A 12,693-nucleotide genomic window follows, 5' to 3' on the forward strand; every position below is an offset into this window, starting at 1 on the left:
GCCACGAAGGACACACCCGACCCATCCTTCAAATTCGGGGAAATGAAGGATGCATTTGTCGGCTGCATTCAGAGGAGTCTATGAATTTGGACAGCCTTCGGCGCGTCGCTGTGACGTAATCGGTCTACAAATGCGTCCTCAGGAGGATGCAGCCCATGAATTTGGACGCGACCTGTGTATTTACCCTCATTCATGCTGTGTTTTCTGGCTGTCTGCGTAAGTTGATTTGGAAGTTTGCTACTTTTTGAGTTCAGCATTAAAGCTGTATTTAAGTTCACCTTTGGTTTCCGTGAGTCTGCATTTTGGGTCCTTTTCCTGCCTGCACACAGCCTTCACATCTGAGCGCTTGGTATTTCTCCAGCTTCTCGTGTTCCTTCTTCCTGATGTTGCTGTCATTGGGAACCGCTACATCGATCACTACGGCCGTCTTCTTCATCTCTGCCGCTGCTAGGAAGCCCTTTTGGATGCGAGCTGCCACATTCACAAACCTATAGAAGTCCAGGTGTTTTCTACTTCATGCGGATTTTCTGTCAAACTTATTTTGCTGCTGAAAGTTTTGGAAAATGTTTATTTTTTAATAAAAATAGTTTTCAGCATGTTGTCGATGGGACTGCAGTTTTGTTTTTTCGAACAGGAAGATCAAACATCCAAATAAACAATCAAACATGTCGCTGACAAACTGATGATTGTAACCACGGAGGATGCTGGGGTCCACTTTAAATACTTCATCTTTATTTGTTTATATATAAATGTATCTGCAAATATGCTCATTCATACAATCGTGTTTTTATTCTGTCACTTTTGTGTCTTTTTTATGCAAACAAACAGGATTTAGAGGAAAACTATAAACAGCACAATCAAAAATGTATCGCAAGTCAAATAAATCTGTGATTAAACTGTGGATCCAAATCCGCTCCTGGATCCTGAATATGAACAGATGCAAACGTTTGCACAGTGACGGTTCTGCTGTAATAGAAATCTTTCAGCTGACGTTTCACAGTTCAGCCAACAACACTTGTGATTTGGAGAAAAAATGAAAGCTCCAGGCCGCTGACCCCGTCCATCAACATGTTTATTCTGTAACACAGTGCTTGTTTGCACTCAACTACAAACACTTATGTTGTTTGTTTGCACAATAAGGACACAAAATAACTTCATATTGTCTTTAAAAACATCTTTTTATTACAAATATAAACATCTTTTCTAAAGTATGGCTTAATCAGCAGTTCCATCAAAAAACGTCTTTACGTATAATAAAAATGTCACCACGTAGTGAAATCTTCCAGGCGTTTGTCTGCAAACTTTCTGAAATGGTTCAGGAAAGAAGCTCTGTGATTGGTCCACCTGCTCCCATGAGGAGCCATGTTCACTGAGGACGGAGCTGAGGGGCTTGTCTCGACACCTGTCACCAGCTGCAACATGAAAAACATCACATCAAACATCAAACTGTGCAAATTCAAAGAAAACCAAACGCCTTGTAACGTGTGGTGGAGATGAAGCCAGCCGTGGAGGTGTGCAGGTGGATCGTCAACGAGCCACGACTTTCCACAAGTACTCGCTTGTTTGAAATATTACAAATAAAACAACCAGCTCTGCCACACCTTACTCCAGAGCGCACTAGTGCACCTACACACGGAGGATCCATATCAGAGATGGTTCAACGAAGAAGAAGAAAAAGGGGGCGACCTACCAGCCATGACACAAGAGGCGCCACCATGTGGTAATACACTGTATTACAACAGCCACAACAGCAACTGTTACAGCCTGAATGTTTGCTTCCATCCATTCATGCTGTGACAACAGAAGCTGATTGGTCAGCAGCTTTCATCTACTTAGACTGAAAGTTGTGCATTTCCATGTTTAAGCACATATTATATTTTGACAAATCAACTATATTAAAGATTACACACATGTGACCGAAAAGAGCAAAGTCAGCCCAAACAAATCTGGATACTTAAATAATTTGCATATAATTACCGAAACAAGCTTTGGATAAATATATTTCCTGTGGTCAGCCCGTTAAACAAAGACGCTCCAGTGGAAGCTGAAAACTAGTAGAAAATCTGACATTTCTATGATTTTCATTTATTCATGAACTAAAAGGAACAAAAGACTCCACATGGAAGCAGAGGAGGGGAAACCTTTCCTCCTGACAGCAGACAAACTTTCATTCAGCAACTTTTATCTGATTGAATCATTGGAAAGGCCAGACTCACTCTCACCACAGACACACTTCCAACTTTTTAGCAAGTTGTTGTAACATTTGGATTCATTATTAAAACTAAAACTCTGTTAATACTGAACTCGTTGGGCCTCCGTGAAGTCTTTGTTTTTAAGACTCCAACAGCAAAAAGTTTCAGGTTTAACTGAACTGGGATCAGACCTGAGCCGCATTTATAGTTCTTACTGAGGAAACTTCAGCTTTAACGCTGCATGTTATGAAGAGTTTGGTTCTCCTAATGTTTAAATGGTGTGTGTGTGTGTGTGTGTGTGTGTGTGTGTGTGTGTGTGTGTGTGTGTGTTGGCTCACAGTGTGTGTTGCAGCTGCTGCAGGACCAACAGGATCACCAGAGTCCAGAGCAGCGTCCTGATTTCCTGCAGACAGTAAACACATCATCAGCTTGTTAAATGGTTAAATAGTCTTCATCATCATCTTCAGTGGGTCATAAGTGACATTTGACAACATATTTATTGTTTTTGTTAGAAAGTTTGACCATGAAGCTTGTTAGTTGTTTTGTTATTACTAGTTTACTGTGATTATATGTTAAATAACTGTGGGGAATAAATAATTTTTCAGTGCCTCAATAATCTATGCTTTTTTATTAATAAGTGTTATAAAGTTATATAGTGTAGTAGTGGACACAGCCCTGAAAATAAAGGCATGAGACCATGTGTCCTTGGGGAGTAGAGAGCTGCAGACTCTCGCTCTCGCCTGGGAAAAAGTAGATAAGAGGGGAGCATCTCTGGTGGAAAGTTACTGCGACACTGTTGTTTAGACTAGAATGAGAGAGCTTCTGTAATAAAGGGGCACACCAGCATTTTGAGATCTGCAGCAACGTGTCGTGCAGGACGCATCTCCCTTCTAGAAGTAATAAAGTGTTGAATGGTCTACGGAGCAGTGTGCTGTCTTCCATCGGCTGCCTCTGAGGAATCAGAAGAACTCGTGAAGTGTTGATATTTATAGAACTGAGAGGAGTAGAATTGTTGACTCTTCATATGTATCACTGTAGGGTCGACCTTACAGTAAAAAGCACCTCGAGGTGACTGTTGTGGTTTAAAACGGAATCTCTTGTTTTTAATGTTCATTTATAACATAACTACAACCGTTTGTTCTACTGAGTGTGGACTGAGACTGGTGCACCAGTTAGTGACATGTTGTCACTGTTTCTGTTTGGTGTTGTTGTGCTAATAAAGCTTCATCCTGTGGTTGTGTATGAAACACAGGAGCAGAGATCTCTGTCTCCTCTGTTTGTGCCACACGGTGATGCTTCTGCTCTGAATAATGAAGAGTTGTGATTCTCGTTGTTCCAGATGGAGGTCTGCAGCGATCTGATGTCATATCCCGTTAAGACCACTAGGTGGCACTTTTGGTTTGTTTCCAATAAATAGAAGTTTATTGTATTTTTCACATCGCTGCTGTTTTTGAGGTTGTATTTAAATGATCTATGTTTGTTATGTTTATTTCTTCTTTGCTGATTGTTGTCTGTAATTGTTTTACTGTTTGTGTTTGCGCAGTCACTCGTGATGCTCTTTGAAGGACTTTTGTTAAAGCTGCTGTATGAATAACGTTGATTTTAATGTTTTTACTGATCCAGACAAATCAGAGCACAGATCACAGACTGTGGACCTTGTAGGAGGGGAGAGGGCACAGCTCACCCACTGGACATTGGACGTCAGGTCTATATTGGGTCTGCCGGTCCATGACCAATTCTGGACATGTATAGGACGTCCAACAGTGACCCAACCTGGACACTTATTTGGACATTGTGGAGAGGTGCAGGAAATGTACATGATTAATAAATGCAATATTTTTTAATTTACAAATGTCAACATTGTCGTTATCAACATGACATGAATATGGATAACTAGTCTTAGCCTGTTGATTCATTCATGTGGATCATTTTTGGTTATTTTACATTATACTGATTTTCTTTAAATGTTTTATTTATTTTAGTTAATCAGCTTATTTGTTTGTAACCAGGTTCAAATTGTCATTCATTAAAATATGTGTTTCATACGTTTAAAAGAGCATTTGCATTATATAAGGTTCATTTTTAAGTATCCTGTTTTATTGTGAAAAGCCTTGTCAGAGGGCGTGAATGGTGCTGTGATGGTCGCCTGCTCTGAGAGACGTATGAGAAGTTTGTTCATCAACTGGACCATCTGCTCAGAAAACTGTCTGCAGATCACGGTGGATTGCATACATGTAGCAGCGTTATGAAAACGATGTCTAAAAGGTGTCTCCGTTTTTAAAAGACTTGTACAACAACCAAATTTGGACTATTTGGAGCGCGTACACAGAGGTCCTCCCGACAACAGCAGACAGAGGACGTCAAACAAAACAGACGTCGCCTGGCGTCACAAAACAACCCGTCAGTGGACCAAAGATGGAGGTCCTCAAATGACATATAAAGACGCACTTTGTGCAGCGGGCAGCCTAATGATGAACAAAAATCCTTCTACAGGCTTGCCACTTAACAACCATCCTGGATACTTTTCTAAACTCTAGCATTAGCTTTGATGAACATGAAAGGTGCGTTTATAGAAACATCAGCAAATTTGAAAAAAGGTTTGTTGGCTCTAAATAAAGTTTTGGAAGTTGAACTTTTATCACCATCTTTGGATGAATCCTGGCAGAGATTTAAATTCAGCACCGTCAGAAAGTTTAAACTTTTCGATTCTGTTTTATTTACACAGAGCTAAATCACAGTAACAGTCGCCTCGAGGCTCTTTGTACTGGAAGGCACAGAGCAAACGCCAACAATCATATGACCTCCTACGAGCAAGCGCTTTGGCTACAGTGAGAAGGAAAAACTCCCTTTTAACAGGAAGAAATACAGACATGCAGTGGAAGAGAAACATATTTTTAAAAATAGTTTAATTCATAAACTGGGAGTTAAGTGAAACCGTGTGTGGTTTTCTGAGTTTCGACCTGAAGGTTTGGCTTTGACTCAGGGTTTGGTGAACCATGAGGCTCAGCAGAGTTCTCAGCCTGACCACAGAAACCTGACGGGGACACAGAGGCAGGATTATGAAATGTTTTTCCTCACAGAGATCAACAGCAGTTTGTGAACTCCTTTCTTCTTCTGTGGTGCAGATTTATGGCTCTTTTGTGAGTTAATGGATGCTGGAACTCAACCAAAGTGAACTTGACAAGACCAAGAACAGCAGACCTCAGATCAGCTCTATGTAATGTTTAAACATGAACAGATCCTTTGCTGTCCTGTTTCTGGTGTTTTTTTACTGCACTCGAGTTGTTTTTATTCACGGATTTGAGAAGCGTTGTGTTTGTTGGTGCCAGCAGAGATCAGACCTATTCTTTTTTACACAAAGCAGATGGGCTCAGTCTGCAGGCAGCTGCTCAGTCAGCACATCTATAAATACCAGCAGAGCTCAGCTTGGATGTGGATCAGCAGGTCCTGCAGCTCCGATCCAAACCCGGAGCTGAGGAATCATGAAGGAGCTCAGCAGAAGCTAAAGAGTTCGTTTTCCTCAGGACACGATCGATATCTCTGAACGCCGGGCTTCTCCCGGGAGGTAGATGCACGTTTGGGTCAATTGAAGGTCGGATGCACAGCCCGTCACTCATTTTCAATACTGAGACTGTCTAATCAAATCTCTCAACACAACAGGACCCTCCCCACCTTCGCTGTGCACTCACACCTTTTGTGTGGAAGAAGTGGCGAAGCTGAAAATTACGAAGGTGTATGAGAGCCACTGAAATGAGAAAAGAATGAAGCTGTTTGTTAAGCCAACATTAAAATACATAATTCATTTATACTTTTCAACTGGATTCAGCAACAGAGGAATACTTGTGATTTTGGCTCAGTAGCACCACATTATCATAAGACTTTAAAGAGATGCTGTTGTGAACTGGCTCTGTTCAGAAGAGAAACTGGATCAATAAGGATGTTTATCAAAGTCACTTTGTTTCACATCTTACAGGCAGGCCCAACAGGATGAGGGACAGATGGAGGAAGGTTCAACTAAAGCAGTGAGAAAATAGATAGAGCGACATAATCAGGAGGGGAGAGATTCTAGGATTCAGGTAAAGTGAATGGCTGCTTGACCATGAGCTACTGCTAACAGTAGCTCATGGTCAAGGGTGGCTGTAGCTCAGGCGGTAGAGCAGGTCATCTACTGATCGGAAGGTTGGTGGCTCGATTCCTGGCTTCCTCTAGTCTGCATGCCAAATATCCTTGGGCAAGATATTAACCCCAAATTGCTCTCCGATGCATCGGACTATGAATGTGTGTGAATGTTACTTAGAAAGTACTTAGAACAATGTGTGAATGCACAAGTTGTATAAAGCTTTGAGTGCTCAGAAGAGTAGAAAGAAGCGCTATATAAGAACCAGACCATTTAACAGCTAAAGTGGGACCTTTAATTGTCACAGTGCGACTAAGATGTTCCAACCCAGCAACAGCTGTACCAACCTGATTCTAATCTGCTTCAATAAACACCAAAAATGCCAATTTTCAGTCACAGTCGGGCCCCGCCTCTCAATACTCGCTCTTACCAAACATACAGGAAATGGTGCAGTGCCGTGAGCGTTGACCCCCTCTGTTGTTCTTCTTGTAATCACCATGGTTACAGCCACTTCCTCCTCTGGTCCTCCAGTGTCCTCCGTAGTTTCGTCTGGATCGAGGTAGCGTTCCACAAGTCTGTCCAGGTCCTCGCTGCTCGTATTACCTGCAAACACCAACAAACATCCATCAGCTGTGCATCACCTCTGAAAGCTAAACGACTCCCATCGTTTCACTGGAAACAGTAACAAGAATAATAACTGATGGGCTGTAGATTTGAAGTAATAAAATGTTTCATTCCATGTTCAGAGTTTGATACATTTTTCTTAGTTTTCGAGTTGATGAATCTTTTTTGTAGATTACTTGGATCGTTTCAAACATGCAAGTGTAACAAATATGCGACTGAGAACTCAGTTTATTGCATATTTGCACATGTTGTATACACTGTTGCTGATATTGTGGCCCACCATTATAGACCCTCAGCATGCCCCCACCGGGCTACCCTGTCAGGCTGCACGTGTCACACTGACAAACAGTGATGTCATTTAAACATCAGTCCATGCAGTATTAACATCAAGTTACAGCTGAAGAATGTCAGCTTTACCTTGAACAACATGTCAATAATGAAGAGTCTAAATTAATGTCTAAATATGTTCATATTTAACTGTAACTAAAGTGGCCTGGTTTGCCTCGGTGTTTTCAGACGCAGCGACCTGTGGGAGAGAAATCATTTTCTTAGTGAAGAAACTTAAGAGGGACTTACTGAAGAAGCTGTACTCAAAGGTGGAGTTGTAGTCAGAGTCGTAATCTGGAGATGATGTGAAATCATCATAATGCTGGGCCCAAGAACCTGAGAGCAAAATGCAGATGAGTGAGTGTCTGTCTCTGAGACAGCTTCAGTGTTACAGGGTGGAAGCTTCTCAGCTGAGCTTCACACTGAGACGAACGCTCTGAAAAACAAACGATCAGGAGAAAAATATTCAAAATAATCGTTTTCCACTTCAGACTGTTTCAAATTGATGTTTCTCTTTCTTTCATTTCTTTTAATTGTGAAAAAATTAAATAAAATCAAATACATATAAGTTTGATTTGATTTAAACAAATTTCTTAATGTGCTTTCTTTAGCTGTAATATGACATTGTGGTTATTTTATCCTTTTTATATCCTATTGTGTTAAGAAAGAAAATGAAGCATTTGATTTATTTATCCTGAATTTAATCTTGTGTCCTGTCACTTTGAGCTCTGTGAAGGTTTGAATCGATCTCCAGTTTCTGTTTACTTCCAATACCCCCCCGCCCCCGCCCAAACAGCAGTACAACAAACCGTCTGTGTGTCTCTCAAATCATATAAAAGTCTTACATCACATGACCAATGAAAAGCATGAGCTACAGGAACCGTTTCAACATCACAAGTTTCAGTTTGACTTGATTATGAATGGAGAAGCATTCGTCTGTCCATCACTAAGCTGCAGCTGGTAAAGCAGACCTTAAATAACCTAATGGATTCATATTCTGTATGTATTTGAAACAGGAGACTCTAAGAAATGCTCCGTGAGCTCTGGATAACTGTTAAGGTTTGTAAAAAGTGTGTCTGACTCGAGTAAATATGACTCTCTGACCCCGTGAAGCTCCGTTGAGGAGTTGTCTCATATTTTCAGAGTTTTGGATTGTTTCCATTACTCCATGCATCAAAGTTATTTCTCCACTGGCCTCCAGAAGAAACTGTGGGGAGTGTTTGTCTTCAGATGTGAGCCTCAGCATGTTTTCACAGACGTATTATTGTTATGAATCTATCTGCTCTGGAACAGCCTGGACGCCACATTCACCGCACCTTGTTTCAAGTTATTAACATTTCCAAGAGTGACCTTCTCCAGCTGTGAGCTTTACTGTAAACGTAATGTTAAATCACACAGCGGAGGTGGAGCTATGCTGTGTTGTCTAACACTGCACAGGTGTAGAACAAGTTTAACCTTCAAGGAAAACTTTACCAAATCTAACATTTTATTCAAGAAATGAGTGAAAGCTGCAGCTCTGGAGCCTGTCCCAGCTAGCACAGGGCGAGGGGCAGGGGGACACCCTGGACAGGTCCCCAGTCTGTCACAGAGAGACAACCATTCACACCTATGGGCAGTTTAGAGTTTGCAGTTAACCTAACCCCACTAACTGCATGTGTGTGGACTGTGGGAGGAAGCCGGAGTACACGGGGAGAACATGCAAACTCCACACAGAAAGACCTGATGCTGGAACTGAACTCAGGACCTTCTTGCTGTGAGGCAACAGTGCTGTCATCGTCGTGGTTTTGGTTTGAATCGGTGTCATTGCTGTCTTCAGCTAACCTTGGCTCAGTCAGGCGAGACTGGAGAAGTCACCTGGATACTGATCAGTACAATCAGCTTTCTTTCCTGGTTTGTTGAGGATGCATCAAGACATTCTGAGTGCTGACTTTTGGCTTTGACGTGAGATTCAGATGCTGCTCTGAGATTTGAACTATCATTTCCTGCTTTCTGTAACAAAGACGTGAGCCCAAAACGATGTGACTGGGTAAACTTTGGTCACCACAGGTTATAAACAGGGTGTGCTGGGGTTGTTTCTCAGACAGCAAAGTGTAATAAGCTGGAACATTCATAGTAAGACAGCTTTAAAGTTTGTCACTGTGTGAATTAAAAGTTTGCAGCTTCCATCACAGCTGAAGGATTTTGGACATTTCTTCCTGCCGTGTGACTGATGTGAAGAGACACGCCATCAAGGAGCATCCGACAACCACAAGCCTCGCACAGGACACGGCCGAGCGTCCGCAGACAGCAGAGGAAGTCTCACAGAAAAACATGTTTACCACAAAGAAGGACAAACTTCTCTTAGATCAGCACATCTGGAAAACATGGACGATTCAGGAAAACGCATGAAGAGTCGGAAACTCAAAGCAAGTCATGTGAAGGCCATCACTGTGGGAACAACATGGATATTCAGCATACAGGAAGGCTTTTAAACAGTTTTTAAAGGGATGAAATATAGATTTCTGTGGTGTTGGAAAATCTCAAAACTGAGTTTCTGTCTTGGAAAAGTCGGGAAAGTTTGGACAGATGGGAAAACAAGGCTCAGAATAAGACTGGTGGTCTGCCCAGATTTGGATGTTATTGTTAAAAGCATGGACTTCTCTACTTCACCTGAGCACTCAAAGCATTTTGCCTCATTCACGCACTCACACACATTCATGCAAGCATGTATGTATACATGAGTGCTACGGGCACCCTCACACAACCAGCAGGGGGCGCTGATTCTCCGCTCTGTGCCACTGAAGCAGGTGGATCGAGGCGCTGACAACAAGAGGACCGGTCGTGGAGGGAAAAGCGATGAGAAAAGCCTTCAGTCACATTCTGGTGGGAATCCTGGTCCCCAAGGATGCTCCTCTTCCTCCCTCACATACATCAGCTGAGCCCAGAGTTTCTCTGGGAAAAGTTTCTGCTCACTGTCTGAACACCATCACACTGATTCATGAAAGAGTCTCAGAGTCTTATCTCCACAAACACAAATAAAACTTCACTTCCTGTTCACTCTGCAGCTCGTTAAATCCCCTTTGTCACAAGTTCAGTCCTCTAACAGTGATCTGTATAAACAGCGTGTGGCTGTCACCAAAGTTTTACACATCAGAAGCTTTTTTGGGGGGAAAACAAAACCATCTGCTGTCGTCTGATGAATATCAGGCTTTTTACCAAAGTGACGCCAGGAGCCAGAAACCCAACTGTAGTTTGGATTAAGGAGAAACGTGTTTCTCGTGGAAACAAACTGTAGAAGTCGACATCTACACAGCACTTTAGTTAACGAAAACCTCGTTTGCATGCAGCTCTTCCGAACAGTAGCAAAACAACTTAACTCTTTCTGTCATGGATGTTTTCAGGTCTGGTTTTCTTTAATCGCGCTCCACTGAAACGGCTCTACTTAAAGTGTGTGATGATGTCTGAGTACACAGTGCTGGTTCTGTTGGCCTCACTTTGATACTGTAGATTACAGCATCATGATTCCTGCTGGCGTTTTAAAATAGTTCATGTCAAATTTATCTGAAAGATCTTGACTGTTTTTGTGACGTCTGCCTTGTGGGGTCCCTCAGGGATCTGTCCTGGGTCCAAGTTTTTTTTTGCTCTATATTTTCCCCCGAGGCCAAAATCATTAGGCGTTACAAAAATATCTCCAATCATCTCTATGCTGTTGACATTCACTTATACTGTTCTTTCAAAGAGTTTTATAAATTGTCTAGTTTAAGTAATTGCCTGTCAGACATCACGCCGTGGTTAAACGACGATTTCTCCAGCTAAACTCTCATAAAAGAGAAACTTTGATTACTGATAACGTGATTTCAGAAATCAGGCGGCGTGTCAGCTTCTTAGACTCTTCTGCTGAATTGAGCTTCAGACTCCTCGGTGTCATATTCAACAGTTTAATGTGGTGAGAGCGTCTCTGAGCTGTTTCTATCTCCTAAGAAATATTTCAGCCTGCTGGTGTCAGAGGCTGAACCCGAGACGATTCTTCATGCTTCCTGTTTGCATTACTGTAACTGGTTTTTAATTAATCAGCTTTGGATCGTCTTCAGACTTTGCAGAAAGCTGCGGCCAGACTTTTAACTGCCACAAACACAAGATCACACATCACTCCAGGTTTGGCTTCTCTTCATTGGTTGTCAGTAAATTTTAGGTTTCACTTTCCTGTCTTCCTTCTCTCACCCCAACCGGTCGCAGCAGATGGCCCCGCCCCTCCCTGAGCCTGGTTCTGCTGGAGGTTTCTTCCTGTTAAAAGGGAGTTTTTCCTTCCCACTGTCGCCAAAGTGCTGCTCATAGGGGGCTAATCTGATTGTTGGGTTTTTCTCTGTATCTATGAAGCGACTTTAGTTGTGATTTGGCGCTATATAAATAAAATTGAATTGAATTGAATTGAAATTGAACTTTAAAATGTTGGTTTTAACCTGTAGGATCCTACATGCTCAAGCTCCCCAGTATATCAAGCTCCCCAGTATATCAAGCTCCCCAGTATATCTGTGACCTGCTGAAACCAGCTCTAAGTGTGATTAGGCAGCGTGACTCCACTGACTCTTTTAAAAATCAGCTGAAGACATTTTTATATTGACAAGCTTTTAATTCTTTTCTGTTTTAAATTATTATATATTTTATATCCATCTCTTATTTTACTGTGAAGCACTTTGTGATTTATCTGTGAAAAACGCTTCATAAATACATTTTACTTACTTAGTTACTTAAATATAAAAACAGCTGCTGGACTGCACTTGATCCTGAAACACACGAGGACAGGATCTCAAGTCCGAAACCCTCAGCTGACCTCTGAAGGTCTGAATAGAAACTCAACATGATGCCTGCATTCTCAGAGATGTTAGTGTTCCTAATTAACACACAAATGGAAGCACAGCTGCTCTGCAGTTACAGTTTCCACCTCAGAGCTGCAGCCATCAATCTCCCAGAAACGAGTTTGAACTGGACACTTCCTGTTAGGTCTCCTTCACTGGGTTTGATAGAAAGTCTGTGGTCAACAAGAGCATTTACATATCTGTAATAGTGCCAGAAGCCCAACAGCAGGACAGGATGTGCACAATTTGGAGATTCCAGCCAGTTTGACCAAACATTTGACAGTTTGGAAAAGAAAAGCGGCGACTCTCTGTTTCAACATAGTGTTCAAGCACACTTAAGAGATCGACCCACCGGCCTCTGGATACAGAGGCAGTGTTGGGGAGTAACGGAATACATGCACCGCCGTTACGTATTTAGAATACAAAATATGAGTAACTGTATTCCGTTACAGTTACCGTTTAAAAAGGTGGTATTCAGAATACAGTTACTTTGTTGAAATAAATGGATTACACTGTGGTACTTTCCTGTTTCATCTTGTCGCGGGTCAGGACTGTTTGGGTTTTGTTTGACAGCTACGTTCTGTTGTTCCAGGCGGCA

The 12,693-nt window shown here is 41.9% G+C and overlaps 1 protein-coding gene across 4 annotated transcripts in view; it reads right to left on the reverse strand.

The window, feature by feature from the left end:
• Positions 1–1,164: 1,164 nt before the first annotated feature.
• LOC106456017 (uncharacterized) overlaps positions 1,165–12,693 on the reverse strand; it is a 16,488-nt gene continuing 4,959 nt past the window's right edge. The window contains exons 2-6 of one of the 4 annotated variants that reach the window (XM_013908053.1): positions 7,510–7,596; positions 6,740–6,912; positions 3,034–3,143; positions 2,531–2,595; positions 1,165–1,412 (exon numbers count right to left, since the gene is read on the reverse strand). In XM_013908053.1, coding sequence (XP_013763507.1) covers positions 2,565–2,595; positions 3,034–3,143; positions 6,740–6,912; positions 7,510–7,596 — 401 coding nt within the window. In that variant the 3' untranslated portion in view covers positions 1,165–1,412; positions 2,531–2,564. Of the gene's footprint in view, positions 1,413–2,530; positions 3,144–5,060; positions 5,227–6,739; positions 6,913–7,509; positions 7,597–12,693 lie in introns of those variants that run through there. The other 3 variants (XR_001290203.1, XM_013908055.1, XM_013908054.1) reach the window with 3 other exon arrangements.

Source organism: Pundamilia nyererei, unplaced genomic scaffold (assembly GCF_000239375.1).
Source record: "Pundamilia nyererei isolate P.nyererei 1_Seehausen unplaced genomic scaffold, PunNye1.0 scaffold01005, whole genome shotgun sequence".
Taxonomy (NCBI): Eukaryota; Metazoa; Chordata; class Actinopteri; order Cichliformes; family Cichlidae; genus Pundamilia; species Pundamilia nyererei.